Source organism: Opisthorchis viverrini (assembly GCF_000715545.1).
Source record: "Opisthorchis viverrini unplaced genomic scaffold opera_v5_100, whole genome shotgun sequence".
Taxonomy (NCBI): domain Eukaryota; kingdom Metazoa; phylum Platyhelminthes; class Trematoda; order Opisthorchiida; family Opisthorchiidae; genus Opisthorchis; species Opisthorchis viverrini.
In genome coordinates, this window is record NW_008751756.1 from 855,890 (window position 1) to 877,458 (window position 21,569).

At 46.1% G+C, this 21,569-nt stretch overlaps 1 protein-coding gene across 1 annotated transcript in view; it reads right to left on the reverse strand.

Annotated features, from left to right (window-relative positions):
- The window catches only part of T265_05358 (hypothetical protein), a gene marked incomplete at both ends in the record, with an annotated part of 50,746 nt that extends 29,594 nt beyond the window's left edge, over nt 1–21,152 (reverse strand). Inside the window, 6 exons of the mRNA XM_009170349.1 lie at nt 1,256–1,373; nt 2,334–2,423; nt 4,906–4,950; nt 8,197–8,272; nt 9,017–9,365; nt 21,109–21,152. Of these exons, the coding sequence (XP_009168613.1) occupies nt 1,256–1,373; nt 2,334–2,423; nt 4,906–4,950; nt 8,197–8,272; nt 9,017–9,365; nt 21,109–21,127 (697 nt within the window). The remainder of the gene's footprint in view (nt 1–1,255; nt 1,374–2,333; nt 2,424–4,905; nt 4,951–8,196; nt 8,273–9,016; nt 9,366–21,108) is intronic.
- Between the last annotated feature and the right edge of the window lie 417 nt (nt 21,153–21,569).

Sequence of the window (21,569 nt, forward strand, 5' to 3'; positions counted from 1 at the left end):
ACAAATGTCTGAAGAGTAGACTTTCAGAGACCCTCCATAGTTGACACAAGTTGTAAGTTGCAACACAGCAACAACTTCTATCAGCTCCAAAGATGAGCTGATCGGTTGTTGGTCTGAATGAATCCAGGAATAGTACCCGACTCATCAATGTCGAAGTCTGAACGAGGCAAAGATACTGGCGTTCATGAACGAGGAAAAGACAGACAAATTATAACCAAATCCAATAATACGGAATCGGAAGTGCATAGAACGCTTAGGAAAACACTTGGGAAGATCAACGGGAATACATTTATAATGCTCCAGAAGAAGCAGAGACTGAGTCTAATCAAATAAGAAGGGCACCAAAGATAAAAGTGCGTTCTAAATCCCGGGAGAGTAAACGAGTTCACTAAGTTCGCGTTGAATCCATCTGCAGCAAAAACTGAAGAAGACAAACAATCAAATCATTAGGAAACAGGGATGAGAAAAGTTTAACCCGGACGGTTCAGAGTCCCCGTAGGTGACTTAAGTGATGAATCATCAGTTTACTCAACAGCTGGAGTCCTTGGTTGGATAGCGATGTTCCCAATTGAGACTTACCACTAGCCCGTGCTCTACGGAAAACAGCCGCCCTACTCATATGCAGCGACAGTGAATTACTACCACTCTCTAGCTACCGTTGAAATTTCTCAAATCAATCCGATTGTTAAGTGATCCCGTATCGACGCCCACTAAATACACTACGGTGACGGCGATCGGCATGCTACTGCATTTGGTTACTAGACTCAGCAGCTGCTAGTCCGAACTTACGCCGCATTCACAATGTCTAAGAAAGCGTCCTGAGACAAGTGTATGAACTTAACCTTACAATTCAAATAACCGAGTAACAAGGAAAAGCAAATGGGAATGCCTTGTTTCGCGTAACGCACACACGCAGTATGCTAGGGGATACGAGTTGGTATATTGCATCACAGAAGCCTAGACTTGGACGCCCGGGTCGAGGCTTGGGCAACCTGGTAGTATCCCAGCCCTCGTGCTTCTTTCGGATGGTATGGCAGCTAGGCACCGGAAAAGTGCTACAGCTGAACGGTTTTTTTAGACTTGGAAGCCACTAACTGAAGTGGCACAGATATACGCGAATAAGGTATGCCGACTTGGATTACGCAAGTCCAAGATCTCACGATGAGCGGTACAGTGAACTGAGAGAAAGTTTGAAAAACGATCCAAATGATTTGGAGCAGACTTGGAAAGACATGTCACGACAATGGATACTTACTTATCAGAAACACAGCTATCAGTGGCGCAGCAGATTTAATGGACTTCATGTACTGCATGAAAGGATGGAATTCCTCCTGGTTTCGCAACAGGCGTTCCAACTGGAGGGTGACAGGCGGCTGGAAACAGAGAACCATGAGGAAAAACGGTAGAGGAAAAACTAATACTGGTAGCAGCACGGCAGTGAACATGCACAGTGAATGCACACCTTAGGACTATGTTCAGATCAACTGGACGTTAACGAGAATATTCACAGTTGACGCACGTGAGCAGTCTCGAAAAGGCTACGTTTTCCCTGTCTGGTTAACCCGGAGCTCCCAGTTGGGTTCCTCATGACAGATCCAGAGAACCTATTAACCCCCGCACCCAGTCCACTTTCACCCTTGTGGAATCATCAATACAATGACGAAATACACCAAGAAAACAAAACAGTACCACTGCAGAAGAGATGTGCTTCCAAGGGGGGCAGACGATACGGTCATCATTCATCGTGACATTAGGATGTCATGAACAAGGTTCTGTTTATCAAGGGGATTTTTCAGAGGTCGGGGGGCGAGATAGCTCAAAGAGCCAACTCTGCATGGCACTACCACTGAAATCCAGATAGAAAGGCCGTTCGAGCAAGGATTATGTAACACCAGTTGTGTGTGGATCTAATTAGCACCAAAATTCCAATGTGAACAGGAAAATGTGGAGGAGGCAGAGAGTTTGTGAAGCTGAGAAGTTATCCCTGAACGAGCCACTAATTACATGACCATGTGATGTGGTTGCCGTTATTGAAGGGCGAGTGACGCTATACCCTGTCTAAGTGAGAGTTAATCACAGTGCTGATCAGCCACTCGTGGCCAAAGTGTCTAGCCAATGGCCGGAGGGTTGCGGGTTCGAAGCTCTCTGACTTTCGTGAGATGCGCATTGCTGGCGATTCTCAAGACGGATGAAATAGCTGTTCAGTGCTTCTCGGTTTTGCAGCATAGATTATCTTCACTGACAGAATGAAGTCCCCATTGGACCATTTTTAACATGACAATGCGTAGAAACTCATATAACGAAACAAAAAGGAGCGTCACCGTCTGACTCACTTTCTCTGATATCCACTGCTCCCACTCTTGAACGTAAGTATTCAAAACCGGGACTTCGTGCGTGGCTTCGATGAGACAGTCGGTTGAATCCTACAGTGAAAAATAGTAGAAATTGAAATAGGGACTGAAGAAACTTCGTGAGATGATTAGGCAGACATAACCGGATAACACTGGACGTATGAAATGGTTCAAATGATACGCAGTCAGTTTGCACAACATTCATTCTGCTGTATACCATCAAATGCATAAAAGCAAGTGGATAGTGGTTTCGACGAGGGCATAAAACAACAATTGGTGGGGGGCACCTGTCCCTTTGCTTTTGGCTTACCTGGAGGGCACAAGTCGTTTTTGTGGAGTTTCACACGAATCTGATGCAAAGAATGCCCTCAGCACCAGTTGGAAACTGGTTGAATGTGCATCTTCAGCCTAAGCACATCCAACTGCGACGCGAAACGTAGAGGACTCGCAGGGAGCACTAGATGAACACCACCAGAATGAAACTTCATTCTGAGGGTAACTTCATAGTCTAGTCGACCAGAGCTGATTCATGTTACCGCCGTTCGTTTGGGAACGATGTTCAGCCAGTTACTCTACAGAGATAGCCAAAGGAACCTGACATCGGCTTCCAGTCTTTCGCCTTAGTACCAACACCTCAACGAGAAAGCTGCAGGTGGGGTTTTCGCAACAGAGGCCACACGGTAATACACCTCCCAAAACACCTAACTCCAACTATGTCGTTCCCGAAGGCACATTTTTATAACTTGCCACCATGTCTTATGAAGCTGAGAACATACTAGTTAAAAGAAAATGCCCATAGATGATTTTTCTGGATGCATAGTCACGGCTGAATCGCGTGCATAAGTGACCATGGTACTCTCGTCCACCGAGGAAACATCTAGGTGCGCCCAAATGTTTCCTCAACGGATTAGGTCGTGATTACAGTGAGTTGTATTCATAGGTGAAAACAGAGTTGGCAGTTACGTGCAGAAAATCAACTCAAACTACTAATCAGTTAGTGGAAATGTTATTTCCGGTGGATTACAATAATCTCCATCTGAAGGAAGCAGTTTCTTTAACAAGGAAAAAACAAACCCATCGTAGGTATTGTTCTGAGGATCGACTGAAAGCCATCCATTGCCGGTTTCACTCAGTTCGAGTAGGCGTAGTGCGCGAATTTGAATCTAGCTTTCTTCCGGTAAACTCAACACTTCATGCGCATTCAATTTGTTCCCTATCAACATTCGGCATACTCAAAATAGCCGGCAGTGGACAGCAAGAATTTCAAACAGATCATTTTTCAACTACCTTATGCTAGAAGTGGATTAAGTCTGACTGTTCACAGAATGCCAGGATTTGAAATTGAGTGGTCATGTGACTACCGAACTATGAATTACTTGAGGTTCAAGACAACTACAGTGCGTTCAAACCGAAAACTCCAAGTTGCAAATACATCATTCTCAAGCGGAGTGCATGAGTCAGTAGCATCCATCCAGGGCATAGTCACAGCAGAGGAGATTTAGAAATGAAACATATGATAAGCTGTACATGCGTGCAAATCAGGCGCACATGCATGTGCATAAGACCTTGCCATCCTGAGTCTAAATACCTACCGGCACAGGACTGGTTCTACTGAGAATATGTCTATAGAGTCTTCTAGAATTTGATACACAGGAGTTTGGTGATACTTTTAGTGAACACCATGTGGTAAAATTGGAGGAGTAAGGGATTTGTTACTCCCCTACCACATTCTGAGGTGCCCAGGCCTCCAAAATCCCATTCAGGCAATCGGAATAGAAGCTGACAACAAGGAGGTTACTGATATCGGTCAACAGCCATATGTTGCAGCGTCTCGAATCATGCGCAGGGAAGATCACGCTAACGCCATTCTGGAAGGTGAGTCGCGTCGACAGCACCCACAAGACCTGAAGATGTCTCAGTGCCGCTGTCTCAGCCCCTGAAATTCAGAGATATGCCACTTTATGTCATAGGTGTGTCAAATCAGCAAACACGACCCGAGTCTGGCAGATTCGTGCATTTATCTCACCTTTCATACTACAATCGGAACCTATACAAATTCCAAGACATTTGAAGCGCTCCAAAACTTCGATTGCTTGTCCCTAGATTGTTAGTGGTGCTTTAGGCGACTGTAAGTCCATCACCTTACACTTTGTGCGGGATGACTTTGGTCAGTTCATTCAAAAACACCTGCACCTTTTCTACTCCTCGAAGACGAGAAGTGTCACAAGTATCACACAGATACCCCTAGTATAGCACACAATAGTACACAAATCATCTCGTCAGAGTAAGGTCCAATCTCCCAATGACAGGAAACTGATCTCAGGTCAGCCAGATAACTCTAACGGCTAAAAAACAAAATAACTACATTTGTCACCTTTTGATAAGATCACCTCTTACGATGCACCATCTTTTTTATACCAACTCTGGGTGGGGAGAGGACAAGTGTATCACCAAGAGGGGAACTCTAAAGTGTCCAAAGTATATTGGAGAGAGATTAGGACGAAAAAGTGGATGTAAATGTTCGAAAATGAGAAAATCTCCTGGCAACACTTACTTCAGTCGGTTGAGAATAGAGCAAGATGAACTTGTTGAGCAGATCCTGTGATAAAGGGTGGGAAACGCGAAGCCGATTAGCGATAGTGCAGCTTAATGGAGACAAGTATGACAAGAACAAGAAGTAACCTGAAATCATAAAATGACTCGACCAGAGATGTAAGTGGACAAACACATTTGACTAATGAAAACACGTACTCAGGGTGGTTGATTATCATAACGCCAAAGGAGGTGACTGGAGAATGTGCCATTGTCATTTCGGTTCAGCTTGCTAATTACCCGACAAGCCTGGTTCCAGATGATCTAGGTGGATGCTGTTCACTCAGCTATTCTACCCTGATAATGACCTAGCATGATGGCCTCAATACATCAGGAGCTACGCTGACTGGCAGTAAGGAGAGTGCTCCTGTGCATGGTCTCAACTTGAGTTGCGTCGCATGATATGTAAGTCACAATGGCACATTTGGTCTATATTAAACAACGCTGAAGCAAACAAGCTCAAGCAGAAAAAGATTATTAAGTTAGACGTAATACGCTATTCATAAGGTTGTTAAAAATTCTTCGACAGCCCACGACCGGTTTCGCCCATCTTGGGGCTTATAAAGTGGGTGTAGTCCCCGAGTTTCCGTCAACCTTATGCTTAAGTTGAATTTATCCGTGATGCCTTCATCGTTCAGAATTTGTACAATCCTCAGTGGACAACGCCCGCATTCGTTGGCTGGTTGTCAGGCTGGTTGCTGTTTTTATATGACAATATCGGCCAACAGTAAAAATTAGTAGTCTAGTAAACGAGTTGTTGTGGGGTCAGTGAGCTGCAACTATGTATTCTACCGACCGTTAACAATTTTCGTTGCATCAATACGCTAACTCAGATGCCAATAACTCGAAATGGGCTATCGCGAATCGGAAGTTCAACCTTAGAGTTTTCCATATTCAAATAGGTATAAAAAGCATCCTATCTTAGATGATCACCAGCGTGAGCTGCTGGTCTAAATTTGGAAGTCAAGCTGGACAGAAGCCAAAAGTTGGGATAACAATCAAACCGTGAAATTTGATTGGACATCGGGAATATGTTAACATAGGTTGTGAGTTGTCGATCGATGTCGATAACCGGTGCTGCCTTGTCTCCTACAACACTAGCGTGGTGCCAGAATTCACCAGCAAAAAACACGACTACAAGAACGACTGCCCGACTTTATGTATGTTTCCAACTTTCCAAGCCTCGGATTTAACTTTTGAAAGTTGGGACAAGATCTGAACTCACAGGAAACCAAATGTTTATGCGTTCTTATGGGTGGAAATAAAAACGACCGATCAATTGTGGCAATTTTTCGGAACATAGCTGCCATACACCCGAAAGAACCACGAGGAATGGGATACTATCAGGCTGCCCAAGTACAGAGAGAAGCAACCGAGAAGCTTGGGTTGGGTTCAAGCCCCGTACCTTCAAACCAAACGTCACGTTGCACGACTTTGTTGTCCTCGTCGCAGTGCCGAATCTAAGTTCCCTTGTTCGAGGGGGCACTGAGGAACAAGGTCAACCCAAACACTTGACAAACATAAACCCATGAGTGAAGGGAAATCAAACCAGTGCTCGGTTCGCTCACTTTAACAAACATCGACGAAAATCGGAGTTTGTAGAAAGTGAAGATATTTTGAGTTTTTGATCTTACGATTAAAACAAAGCCGTGCCGAAAGGCCAAAAAGCACAAGCGGAACTGTTTCAATTAGCAATCGTGGGCAACCAATGAACAGGTGATAGGGCTTTATTTTTCTGATGCTTCCTGTATAACCTGATCGCAATATGTTTTCACGTGTAGTCCCAACAAGCATGCCCACTTCACTCGCTGCTAAACACAAGTTTTCAAAGTATAGGAGAGTAACAGAATGATGATAGGGGTCTTGCAAGTCACTTTTGAAAGTGGTGGACCTCGTAGAGCAAATTCATTACCACAATGCGGTCAAATAGATATGAAACGTCCATCTAATCAAGAAAATTCACGCATCCCATGTTGGGGAATCCGCGGTGGGAACAATTTGACAACCTGGCTCCGGATAAAGAAAGCCCACGACTTACGGACAGTGGCAGCGGATTATGCAAATTACAATGGACACCATACAAGACGCGAATTTAAACTGCATCAAATATCACAAAAAAGATGTGCTGATGACTATCAAGACACCTTTGACGGCTTAGATTCGCAATGATCTCCCAAAGGTATTCACATATGTAAAGACGTGGCCCAATTTACGATCCTCTTCTACTCAGTTTGAAGTCTTGTGCCTTCCATAGGTAAGGCGGTTGCAAGCGAAGTGGATCAAAAGCGTCGGTCTGTGATATGAACCTGAAGCAGTGCTGGAAGCAAAGTAGCTGAAGGAGTTGTACGTTGGACCGAAAACGCACAGCCGTCACGAAAAAAAAAGACAAATTCGGAATGGCTTACAAAGGTAAGGCGGTTGCAAGCGAAGTGGATCAAAAGCGTCGGTCTGTGATATGAACCTGAAGCAGTGCTGGAAGCAAAGTAGCTGAAGGAGTTGTACGTTGGACCGAAAACGCACAGCCGTCACGAAAAAAAAAGACAAATTCGGAAATGGCTTACAAAGTTGGATAACAGACTGCATAGTGTACTATCTATGACCATGGCGATAAGTTTGGACTAAAAAGCTGCATAGCGTTTTATGTGCAATATCTGCAGCTGAAGTTCCGGTCTGCATTAGACCTATTGAGCGCGGTTGCTTCTCTCGCCTATCATTGTTTCTAAACTGCAAGGGCTTGGCGTAAATTGGGTTATTGGATGCATATCTACATCCTGGGTGATGACCACGCAAATGCGGCTGCAAAACAAGCTACCTTTCCGCAGTTTTTATTGATGACATAAACTGGCTCCTGGTGGCCTGAGAAGAGTTAAGAGAGTACCCTGTTTTAAATATCGGAATAGCGATAAACCAAAATGCACACTTTCTTTTCTCCGATGTTAACTTAGCATTGCGATGCCTCACAAAAATGAAGTACTGCTAGTGTGTCATACAGCCATTTGCCATTAGAGTGGAGCTCGAAATAGCACAGTGGCTGAGGCAGCAGACTACTGACAGGATCCATGTTTCGAACCTGACCTGTGTGATTGTTCTTGTTTAGGACTGTACTCTGGTGTTTCCTTCGAATCACACAGAAGCAATGGACCAAAAGGGTGCCACGTCGGATTGATAATTCAGTTCAAGTGTCAAACAACTCAATTACGAAAAATTTCCCCAAAATGTAAAAAGTGAGATCAGGAAGACTGAATAAACTTACGGGATTCGCAATGGCATCCATGGCGGGCAAAAGGACACACGTAGAAAGAATCTCAACCAAGAAGCTGTAGGCAGCACTGAAAGAGAGGTAAGGTGAAAGGAAGAGAACGGGAGTAAAGGAGTTTATCGTACTGAGAAGTAGCACTGACAGAAACTGAGAAAAGCTCAGCAAAACTTGATGTGAAAATTCGGGCGATCTAAGCTAGAACCTCGTATACATGGCAATCGGGAGACGAACGATGCATCCCGGGAGACTATTAACATTAACACCAATGATAGCAATAAGTCAGTAGCAAATACTGACCACATGTTTTATGAGCTGCACACGGATGGTCCAGCTTGAAATGCTCTTCGAGAGAACTATTCTCTGCTTCGCCTGTTAGAGGAAAATCCATGCAAGTCAAGTGCATAGCACAGAAGCCGGGAGAATGGATCCAGGAACAAATCATACCGTAAAACTAAGACACCACACATAAAAGGGCACGATAATAGATGAACCAATGAGGTGTGGATTTAAATGAAGGAACGGTACGGGATTCGTTTGTGCTGTGTGTACTCTTGGTTCAGGGACGACCCAAGATGCCAGTAATCCATACTAAAGATCTGGAACGGTAAGCCAATACAGCAACTGGTCAGCGCCAACTCCCTGTCACTTGTCTCAGAGATGCCAACATAAACACAAATTTGCTTTTCCACTAAGGCAATATCTTACCGTTTTAACAGGAGTACCTGATGGTATGACCTACTTCTACCGTAAATCGCATGCTCCGAGTTGTGATGCATCCCCAAGGTGAAGAGCACACTTGTAAATGTGAACGTACCGATTCGCACCCAATGAAACGTGTTCACTTTGCCTGGTAGGCAGATTTTGGTTGGACAGACTTCGATGCACCGGAACAAGTCGTATCGAAGATGATCTAGCGGAACTTTGGCTAGCGGGGCGCTTCAGCTGTGAAAATGCGTGTTTCAGGGAGTCGGGTTTGAGGAATCTTTCTACGTTGATGCTGCTCGGAGTGACCAATCCCGGAGGATAGCTGATAAGTGGCAAAATGCGGTTCACTAAGGCTCGCATGTAGGCAAGTTCAGAAGAACGGGAAGCCATACAGATGTGAAGATGTGAACCAAAGGCTCGGAGAACCGAATCTTCCAACATGGACTCCATCCAGTCATCTGTGCGGATCATAAGGAAAGCAAGCTCGCATTTCATCTTGTTATTTGATGAAAAAAATCTGTATTAGGACAACTCCGAATGATATCCAATAAAGCTTAGAAACGGTCAAAAATGAGACGATTGTTCTCACGAGCGGCACGGACAATGAGACATCCCAGCTGATACCGAGCGCAGTCAAAAAAGGGTAGAGAAGTTCGTAGATTTACCGCGGGAAATTGGTCGTCAAGTTACAAATGCAGTTGTAGAGATTGGGTCTTAGTAAAAGTGCAGCACTGTAAGCGAACGGCGGGGCTATGTTGACCTATGAACCTCGTTTACCTCATCCACCAGGCTATGGATTCGCGCAAGCTGTATAGCGAAAGACAGGCTGGTTGGCAAGGAATATTGCACTTACATGACACTCACGGTATCTCCTGCTAGTTACAAAAACTTGCTTTCAAGAACTATTAATGTGAGTGGTAAACTATATTTAAAGGCAGCTGAACATCATTGAACACGTGGTTTACATCAATTAGACTTTAGAACCAGAAATCTAATCCAAGCGATCTGACGAAAGATTGCGTTTGTAATATGTAGTAGCAGATGAAGTGTGTATGCAGAGAGAAGAAACAACAAACAAATCAAGGGTGGACACAGACTAAGACCATCGCATTTATCCGGACAAGTGTACAAAGCGTTCGTCACTAAAAACTCACGGTTCTGCGATAATACATGATAAATAATAACTTTATAGCCACTCTAATCTTCCTGTAACTTTGAGACAGTGCTGAATATTCGTCGACGAACTGAGTCGACAACCGTATGAAAAAGAAAACATGGAGGATTATACAGCCCAAAATTCTTGCGACAACACGTACTCTCAGCCTGTATATAAATGTAAGATACATAGATGTAAATGATCATGTTCAACCGTGCGGCTGGTGCTTTCAGAACTAGACTACTTCCTAGCCAATTAAACATTTGGGTCCTAGTTGCTGTCGACCTAATCATATCCATATGAGGCAGCACAGACAGCACACATTCATTTGAAAATCCATACGCCTAAACACGTGAACTGGTAGCACGTTACAATGTGCACCAGAAAGCGTTAAGGTAGTACCGTGTTCGTGCATGCTGTTAGTATAGATCGGTTAGACTAATGAATAAATCTTTGCTGACAAAGAAACTCGGTGACGCGCTTAAGCAACGAAAGAGTAAAGAATCCAAGCAGGAAAAGGAACTGGAATTGTTCTACTGAAGCGAAGAAAAAATCACCAGATCCTATCCGTTACATAATGAAAAAGGTAATGCACATGCGATGGGGAAAAAGTTGACATCCGCACCAAAAAACTGGTTGATGAGAAGCATGCCAAAGAAGAATTTGAAGATATTACACCGATTAGAACATGAGTTTCTATTCTGTGTGGTCAACAAGGCTCGGATATCCTACAGCACTCGGTGTGGCTGCAGTTGCCTTCATTACACATTGCCGTGTGCTCCGCGAACTTTGCGCCAACAATCTCATGGGGAATAAAACTACTCTTCAGTAAAAGGCAGTTATGTATACGTGCAACTAGCAGCAAACACTTCAACTTGGTACGTTTATTATGTTTCCCCGATAATTCGGATGCGTTACCAAGTACCCAATTTCTCACAACCCGTTACGTATTGGCTGCAGCCTCGATTATCCGTGCGTTGACGCCGTGTGTTACAGTATAACGACAGTTAACGCAATTGCCAAGGGAAGTCAACGGATCAACAAACTCAAGGTTTTCATTCCGATGTTTCAAGGAAGAAAAAGACGATGGGAAACCTCGAAATACGACTTCGTGAGTTTAAGGTGTAAAACCCATGGGACCACTTCCGATATTCTGCCTGAATCATTTTAAGCAGACAAACAATCGTCAAATGAGAAAAAATATCTCCAAGTGCACATTCAGATAACCTGGGAACTGTCAAAACGAATGTCACTAGCATCGATTTATTGCACTGTCTCAGGCTAAGCGCAGGGGGGCTGGCACGGGGACCTCATCCGTGAAATGGTACTGCACTAACAACACCCAAACTCTTCGTAATCTCTTTCACATCCTTCAGCCAAGTCATACGTTGTCTACCTCGTGGTTCGCGCCATCGTGAAGGAGGCACGGAGGACAACACTGGTCTCGGTGAATAGTGTTTTGGCATGCATAGCACATTGCCGAGCCACCACAGTTGACAGTGCTGGGACACATACAAATAAACTCACGCCAAACCGTCAGCCAGGTCGCCTTACTCGCTGCATACAGGAGGGCGGGTAAGCGAAAACAGGCTAATGGTGACGCCTCCCTTCTTTCTATTTCTCATATTTTCTCTCCCCCATTTCTCCACTTCACTAATAACTATCCTTGTAGGCCCAGCAGTTAAAACTGATGACTCGCCCTGCATCAGTTTTGCAAACATCTGCGCGTCATTCGGCGCCGACATCCTCAGATATTTCGAGATCAATTTTCAAGCACCGACGCCTAGTCTATCTGGCTGCCTTCAATGTCTGCAACCAGAAGCAAGCAGGACAACAAGCTACTATTTTTATCACACTGGACTCGCTTGACATTGATGTGTGTAGTGCATCAGAAACAATAATTCAGGATGCAGACACAGTGGTTGAGCTAACCGCCCCATCACTCTCTATTCGCTTTTGACTGCGCAGACTGATGCGGTAGGAAGTACAAAGGGACGATTTCGTCTTAAGTCGCCAGGCGGAAGGATCCTTGCTTGGCTGGATACCCACTGATAGTCGCTTCTCTGCGATTCGTATGGCAAAGTCTGTGAAAGAGTCTCACAAGAAGGAAGTCTATGTCTGTTTACGCTCCAAGTGACTGTAGCTCCGACACCATCAAAGACAGGTTTTATGACGCCCTGAATGCACTGTTTCGGTGAGCCAAAAGCTCAGATATCGTTGTAGTTTCCAGAGACCTGAACACACAAGTGGAAAGGCTTAGTGCAATTGAAACTCGATTAGGAAGTTAACATGGAATGGATCCGGTGCAATGGAAAAAAATGATCAATGATTGCTCTGGGTATATGCTAATCGTAGGTTGTTTTATGCAGTACTAACTTCCGAAATAGTCGAATACTTCTGCTCACATGGTGTCCCCCAACAGCGTACCGAACACGAACTCAAATCGATCAGATCATCATCAGTTACCGATAGCTCGGATCAGTAACTGATCACCTGTCGCTTTGGAACACATTTGTGGATTCCGAACAGGCGCTCGTCCGTAGTCACGTCTCCATTCGTTTTGCAGGTAAGGTGCGGAAAAATTGCATGGTGAGTGAGAGACTGACAGATCCTGATGATAGACAAATTTACCAGAATCGTCTTCTGGAGTCTTTTCCAACTGTTCCACCATCAAATGTGAATTGATACTGAGACGAAATCACCACCTCTTTCCACAACGTTGTGACCTTTGCCTGCGGTACGGCGCTACGAGGCACACCCAAGCACAGGATATCAGACCGAACACTGACACTGCTTAAATCTCGGAGAAATATCCCAGCCGGTCTCGAACATAACTTCACCCGACGAATTAGCAGACATCAAGTGAAAATGAGCATGCGAGCCGACCATGAAGTCTGGTGGACACGAAAAGTCAAAGAAATGGAAAAGGCCCAGAAAGCTAGTAATGCCCGTGCGACCAGCCCCGGAAACCATCTGTGAGCGAAACAATGGAGGGTCAGAATGGCTCGACCACCTTGAATGAAGAAGAATGCCTCATTTGTTGAGCAGAATACCTCAAACAACAGTTATCGTCACCACCTCTGCCACTCATCTGAAGCCCATAGTTGACGTAGAACCATGGACGGTGAACGTGGAATCCTCTATAGCCTCCGGGGTTTAAGAATGCATATGGTCTCAAGCGCCACCAAGCTTCTGGTCCGGATGACTTCCCACCAGAATTGTTCAAGCGTGGGTGAAGTCCTCGGTCAGTGCTTGTCTGATCCGTTTGCCTGTTTGGGAAAAGGAAACCGATCCAGACATGTGGGGAGAGTTCGTGAGTGTCCACTTTCAAAAAAGGGGCCATGTTGAGAGCGTGGTAACAGTAGGGGGATAAGCCTGACCTCGATCGTAAAGAGACTGCTGGAGTCACCTATTCTTCGTCACCTTATGGTAACCCATAAAACCTGACTTGGGAGCAGTAAGCGGAATCCCGGCCTGGTAGGGGTTGTCTCGACCAAATCTTCACACTTCGCAAGGTGCTAGAACAACGTCGCGCGTACCAACGACCCAATTTTGGTACTCCTGGAGTTTCAGAGCGCTTTCACCTCGGTCACCCAGTCTGTTCTCCCTGACGCGCTCGCCCGGTAACTGCCCTGGAAGTTTGTGAAAACAACCAGTCCTTCATATTTTCAGGCTTCCAGGCTTTTGAGAGTATACAAAGTGGTGTCCGTCAGGTGTGACCACTTATTTCATTTTTATTCCATTTTGTAATCGATGAAATCATGAGACGAACGCTGGAACCCCAGTGTTCAAATGGCCTCTGGCAAAAATCCTGTCGATCTAAATCCTGTCTTCATCTTCAGATGAGAAGGCGTAGGTGTTTTTGGATGAACTGACCGAAGTCATTCTGTCCTTTGATATGCACTTTGCACTCACAAAGTGTAAGGTTGTGCTCCTGGATATGTAGTCACTGAACATACCGCTAACAATCCTGGGAGAGACACTCGAAGTTGCGGATCGTTTTACGTATCTTGGACGTTAAATTACTTTTGAGTATAGTGCAAAAGATCAGGTAAATGTACGAATCTTCAAGGCTCGGGTCGCGTTTGATAATTCGAGAAACCTATGGCGTCAAATCGGTACACCCCTAAATCTCAAGGGACGTGTGCATCAAACTAGAGTACAGGCTGCTTTGTTGCATGGATATTAGACCTAGCCAGTTCTAGCAGCGGGACTGAGACGTCTTCAGGTGTTCGAAAACCGTTGTTTCAGAACCATAGTTCGTGTGCGTTGGTGTCGGGGAATCCGTAACGAGGTAATCATAAAGCGAGTGGTCGGTTGTGCAACTGCAACAAATTGCCAGCACCAGAAGCTGCGCATGCCAAACCATCGTTTGTCGAAGACTGCTGTTTTCGTGCTCAAGCGACTGAGCCATAGAGGTGGCCATCCCTTGACCTGACAGAAGGGTATCAAAGAAAATACAAAACGTTTGAGTGCTGTCGGTGCTACTCGCCTTCCGGGGTGAGGACCACGTTATTCTCATTTCGGCTGGTTGGACGCAATCAATCAACTGTGTAGCGTAGGTACATTAGAGTCAGTTTCTACAGTTTCAACCACCGGAAAACGGGAGTATGGGATGTACAAACAGAACTTATGGACGAAAACATTTTCAGTTGGTTCGGAAATAGGATAGCTGAGCATTGAACGCGACAGCTTTGATGCACGAGCACCACTGACTGCGCGGTTGGGCCATTTCTACCAATGTCATTAATCATTGGTGATTTGGGTTTCGTGGTCTCCATCCGTGGAGGCGGAATTTGCTCACCCGACTAAGTTTGCTGGTTGGTGCTTTCGTACTTCGTTGCCAGATCATACTGTCCACCGTTCGGTCACTTAAACTCACCACGGGGCTCAGAAAAAGAGCTCTGCGATGCAGACTGTCCTTCGACATGAGGAGTACATGTCCCAACCAGCGCAGTCTATGAAGCGTGAGTAATTCAACTATCACGGGAGAGTTCGTTCTTCCTAAGATCATCTGGCGTACCTCAGCATCACTAAGCCAATATTCCCACCAGACCTGACCAATGCTTCTGAGATATTGGCATCTTCCGTACGTCCTCTGCGCGTAGGGGTCACTTCTCTGATCCACAAAACGGTATGGATCGCACCACCACAGTGTAAACTCTTTCCTTGGCAGACAAACTCACGTCACGTAGGCGAGATGGCTGAAGCGGTTAGAGTGCGAATCTACTGACCGGGAGGTCCGTGGTTCGAACCCGACAACTGTCTCTCGACTTCCCCTGTCTAGGCTTGGGCAGCCTGGCAGTATCCCAGTCCTCGTGTTGCCCTCGGGTAGTATGGCGTCTGGACACCGGGAGGGTGTTACAGCTGAACGACTGATTGTTCTCACGTCGGCGTCATAGGTGTCGGCGGTTGGCAAAAGCTATCCTGGCCTTTTCGATTCGAGAAATAGTCTCATCTTGGGCCAGTCCACCAAAACGTATACAGCTGCCCAGGTAAACAAATTCATCTACCACGTCGATTGGCTCACCTGCAAGCACGAGGTGTGGGTTTGATCCCACCCAGCCTTGTAGCAGCACCTTACACTTTGCAAGTGTGAAGCACATGCCAAACCATGCGACAGAGTTATTCAGGTTATGTAAAATCGTTTGCATAAAGGAAACTACTCACAAGGTTTCTGAAAACTCTTCGACAACCCACGACTGGTTTCGCCCTTCTTGGGGCTCATCAGGTAGGCGCAGTCCCCGAGTTTCCGTCAACCTTATGATCTACTTGAACCCTGTGTGCAGCACATTCAGCTGGAGCACATCATAAACGAGAGATTCAATTGAGTCTCCCGTGAAAACCAAATTGATTTTTAAATTAGTGTATTTCTTATAAAATCGTTTGCATTTGGGAAAGACCTGAACCAAGGAGAGAAATCTCGTTTGCATACTCGATTTCTGTGAAGGAACGTCCCGGGAGCATTTCGACCCCCGAGGTTTCGGACGCAAGCAGAGTAATTTCAAGCAGCATATCAATAACAAAGTTGAAGAGGAAAAGGGAAGGAGAACGGCTCTGTCTTACACCACTGGACGTGGTGAACTCAGGCGAGAGCTTCCCGTATACTCGTACACGTTCACAGGAGTTCGCCTACAGTGCCCTCATTAGGGAGAGAAATTTGGAAGGGATTCCTTCGACCGACAGACACTGCCAAAGTTGCTGGTGACCATCAGAATCAAAAGTGGCTTTCAAATCCAGAAAAACGACCAACGTTGGACGTCTGAAGGAGTGGCAGTGTTCAAGAATGTCCCTAGGTTAAGATGTGGTCGACACATCCTCGACCGGGGCGAAACACATCTTGATTATCACGAATCTGTCTCTCTTGATAATCCATCGACCTGCGCGAAATAATGCCAGAGAGCACTTTAGATGCGACGGATACCAGGCTGATACCACCATGGTTTTCACATGACGTTCTTGCTCCCTTTTTGAAAACTGGGATGATGATCGAGGAGCTCCTCTCGGCTGGTATTCTCTTTTCGTTCCAAGTCTTCTGTAGTATGGTTAGCAGACTTCACCAGGACCTCTCCACCTTCTTTGAAGAGCGCGGGGTGAAGACCATAGGGGCCAGGTGCCTTGTTGCGCTTCAGAATTGAAATCTCACGCTGGATTTCGCTTGCTGATGGTGGATTGGTGTCGATGTTCCATTCGGGCCCATTTGCTTCTTCCAGCGGTTGTGTTGAAGAAGACCAGGTGAACTGTTCTTGGAGGTGCTAAGCCCACCGCTCAAGACGGCGTCTGAAGGAGTGAATTGCTGTTCCGTCTTTTTCACATATTGTCTCACTGACATCTGCCTTCTTTTGACCCTTTGATAAGATCAGTTGAGACAAGGCGCGGCTGTTGCCTGCAACGAAAGCCTTCTCCATCTCTTGTGCCTTCGAAATCCACCAGCATTTTGTCATTCTCTAAGCTCCTAATTATCCGGTGGTTGAGGGATTACAGTCACTAGTTGCTGATATGGCCTTTCTGGCAGCAATAAGATCTGCTGATCTCGAAGATATCCAGTGTTCATTGAGTCGATATGGGCTGGACAAACAGTTCTGAAAGCTCAGAGTATTGCTCCTCTAACCCACCTCCACTCAACCTCCAAGCAATCTTCGTCGTCCACACGACTGTGCATTTTCAGTAGCTTTCTAGCCAGATCAGCGCCGTGCTCCTCAGCTACTGAAACTTGTCGAATTTGATGAACGGAGCTACTCTCCTCTGGCATGCATAATGCTGGCGGAAAGCGAGGTGCTAAGGGGGCCCGCACGGTGGTGCGTACCCCAGAAGGAACGCCAACCCTCAAATGAGGCTATCCAGCGGTACCTGATAGCCACATGGTCCGATTGAGTCCACGACTATCTTGTGGTAGGTGGTCTCCAAGTAACTCGATGTCAGCAACTGTGCTGGATGTTCGTACTGGTCAGAAACAGACGATGATCTGCACACAACTAAAGATGGCGCCCTCCGTTATCCGTACGCTCAGCATCGATTCCAAATCGACCACCTAACTGTTCTTCTTCTGGACTTAGTCATCCAACTTGGCCATTCATATCACCCGCCAGGACTAACATATCCGTCAATCTTGCCGACCGAGACAGTCGTGACATATCTTGATAAAACTCGTCCTTCTCAGTCCCATAACTGCTATCTGTCGGAGCGTAAGCTGACACGACAAAGAAACACCGTTTACTGCATCGACCTGCGTTAACCTTAATTGGGCCGAACAACCACACAGCGCAAAGGCGACTGTTTATTGGAATCCAATCCAGTAGGGCGCTTTCAGCCTTGGGGCTCAGTGCAACTCCCACACCATAGATACCACGAGCGTCAGGATCACCGGTTACCCGAAGAGTGGGCTCGTGGTAAACGGCTTGATGAGCACGACCGAACTGACGTCTAGTATGTGTGCCTCGGAGACACAACATACATAAGGAGAAAAAGGAAGGTTTCAGCAAGGGATGCCTGCTGCCAAATTGGACAAAGAGTACGGACATTGAAAGGGTGCAACGTGGATCAGATTTTTGAGGTTAGTAGTTATTTTGGTTTATTTTGCAGAGGGACGGTTGAGAGACAGCACAGTGGTTAGGGAATTAGTAGATGGGTTGATTGCGCTGCATTGTACGATTGGTGGGGAGAGAGTGTTGGAGAAGACCGCTGAGCGAAGAGCTTCAAAGGTAAATGATACTTCCCGGCTGCCCAGGCCTAAGAATGGGATTGAGTTGAGGCTTTGAACTTTTGACTCAAAAGTCTGACCCACGGGGCAGTGGGAGGATATAGGATTTTGATCGGGGACCCTGCCCCTAGCCTGACTCGAGTCTGAAACGCGAGACAGCGGTTTTTAGGGTTTTCTTGAGAGACCCTTCCCGGAGCCAGTGACTCAATAGTCTGACCTACTTGGCTGTAGACAGCCGGCCTGGCCCGAGGGCGCGGGGAGTAGGGCTTACTGTCTCACTCCTAGTGCAGCTACAAACAGCGGGTGCCTTTTGAGCAGCACCGGACTCTGTGGTTTTAGAAGAGTTTTGACCGTATTGAATAATGCGTTGGTGGTCACAGTCAACCGTTTGGTGATCGGAGTGTGCGGATTTGGGGCCGACCTTTTCTAACCCGTTCTTCCTCGGGGGAAGGCAGCATTGCTGCTTCCATAAATATGAACATGCTGGTCACTTGGTGGAAACGCCTTACTGCCTTCCCACTCCGATCGTAGAGGACAGTACGGCTTACCTCCAAACCGCCTCGTAATACGATTACTCACTAGACTTTAGGAACTGAATTTCGGCCAGTATAGCCCGCGGGATCGTTGCAGGACAGAAGTCCGACCCCCACGACAAGATAACAGCTTTGGGTCGGGCTGGTTGGAGACGCTGCAAGATATGGCTGTTAACCGATGCCAATGTTCACCGTTTCTGTTCAGATGGCCTGAATGACTGTTCGGAAGTGCAGGTACGTCGGAATGATTGTAGAACGCTAGCAAGTCCCTTCCCCATCCACTTTTATTCGTTTCTCCACAATAAGGCTTCCAAATAAATCGTGGTTGTGAGGCCGCGGAGTATCAGTGTGGAACACTGATGTCATGCTGTCGATGATGATGCAGGGGGAGTCTATCGCCGAGCCCACAGAAAAGACATGGTCCTATCAGTGATCCAGTGTTTGGATAACGTTGAATGGGTTGTGCGGCTCTGGAAAGCGCTTTAGATGTCCTTTTCCAGTGGCCATTTATATCCGACATTGGACTGTCCGACAGGCGTTCAAGGAGCCGGTTCTGATATTCTCGTTGAATTTCTGAGTATACTAGCTTTTCAAAGACTAGGGGAGAGATGCTCATTTTGCGTAGACGTGAAAAGCACAATGAAAGACCGACGCGTGCAAGCCCATGGTCAGAGGTCAAGCTAGTATTCCAGAAGGAGCGGCAGGCAGTGACCGACCCTAACCACCAGTAACCGACGGCGATAAAGACTGTTTGGACTCAGGACTGGTTCGTTGGTAGGCACTAAGTTACCAAGCATTTCGGTTGTTCCGAAAAGTGGTACAACAAACGGACAGCCCGGCACACATCTGAAACTGTCCGTGCGTCTTGTGTCCAAATCCAAGACGGCCACCCAATCAGGCCTCAACAGCATTCAACCTACCTACATGAGCGTCCATGTCAGTAAACAAAAACGATGTCGCAGCTTTTAGCCCCTTGTAATACAACACCTAGCACCAGCACATAGATCGTCTTTGCCAGATTCGGGGCTACATTTCGTTGGGGTGCAAGCAGATACAATAAAGAGGGTCAATGGCCCCAGATGTTTGCTAAATGAACAACGCAGCGAATGGCGCTCACCCAAAGGGTGTATGACAGAAGTGAGCTGACTACGGTGTGACGATTTGCTAATCTGTGACTTGTCGGACTACCGAGGATATTGTTGGGGCACAAGGACAGTCTCTCACACCAGAGGATTCACAAATAAATGGGACAGGAATATATATAGAAGCGGAGCATTCAAGGCGACCTGTTTTGCAGAATGCAATAGTGCACTAGCTAGCAGGCACCACCCACCAACTTGTTCAGGACAAAGACTGCCCTGTCCAGAGGTGGGCACTGCAATTGTATTCCAGTCCGCAAGCAGCCACGAACATCAAAAAATGACTTAACGCTGCATCACTTCATTGCCGGATGCCAACGGCCGTCGCACTACTTGTCGGTTAAGAAGAAGCACACCTTTCCCCCTTTATCTCCATGGATTTTAGTATGGGGGCTGGTTGCATCAAATTTAGCGACAACAAAATTCCAAATAATCTTCCGAACCAAGGAACTCAGTGCATTTGGCCAGTATGCTCTAACGAAAAGAAGAAAACAGGATGTTCTTGCTTGTTAGGTGAATCTGCTTTGCACGACGTCCTACTGACTGTCTCAACACTTTCTTCTTGATTTACGAAGCGAGCGAAAGATGCCGCAGCAGGTGATGTCAATACAGTTACTATGTTGGATAACTAATATTCTTGTCACCAGGTTTATGAGGCAGAGTGACGCAACAACAATACGTGACTGACCATCATATAACACCACAACCGTAGTCTACGTGCAATTGATATTATAGATGTCAATTTGCACTACATAGTCAAGATCGCTGGTGTATCGAAATGTGCAGTCTGTCAGCCACATAAAACTGCTGATATCCTGAAAGACATGATTAAGTGCCTCACAATCACCCTTAATGCCCCTAACTTCCGCCTTCTGCACATTTACATGGGTATATATGAAACTCAGAATTCTCTAGCTAATAGTTATGTATTTACCTGAGGGCAATGCGGATAGAATGTGTTCGAAATGTCCCACAGCAGTCATTATAATGCGATCCAGTACTGATTCTGTAATCTCAATCTAAACCTTCAAGTAAACTGGGAAGGACCATACCGATTTTATTCGATGGACAAGTGACGCGGAAAGATACTGAAGATACAGCTTTACTTGTAGAATAAAGTCAGGGTCATCCGACAAGGTTCTGGAAATCATTCGGCACAAAACCGTAGCTTACCTGTACCACGAAAGGACATAATGGTCAAGCAGGATATCGAAAATCTGGAAAGTGAAGTAAAAGAGGGGAACGTACAGATTCAATGGCATCACTGGTCTTTGAACCAACCGTCACGCGTAATGGGTTGAAGTATGACGTGCTGTGTGCTTGCGAACATTCTTGACTTCTATAAATTACCGTCATTAGACATGAAGTGAATGGACCTAATGGTCTCCTTGAGAGATATGCGCCCCGAATCTGTCAGTCCTCTCCCTCCTGGGCAAAACAACGGGCTTACTATAAAAAAACGCGGAATCTTTCATCTACCCAAGTAATATTTTTAAATAATAGCCCATCAGGAAAAACAGAGTGCCGACACTCAATATAACAAGCATCATTCACGAGACGCGCATCCTCGTAACTCCCAATCCGCACCACGCGGGCTGCGTGAAGGTCGGCAGTGTCGTGCTTACCAAGGAGAT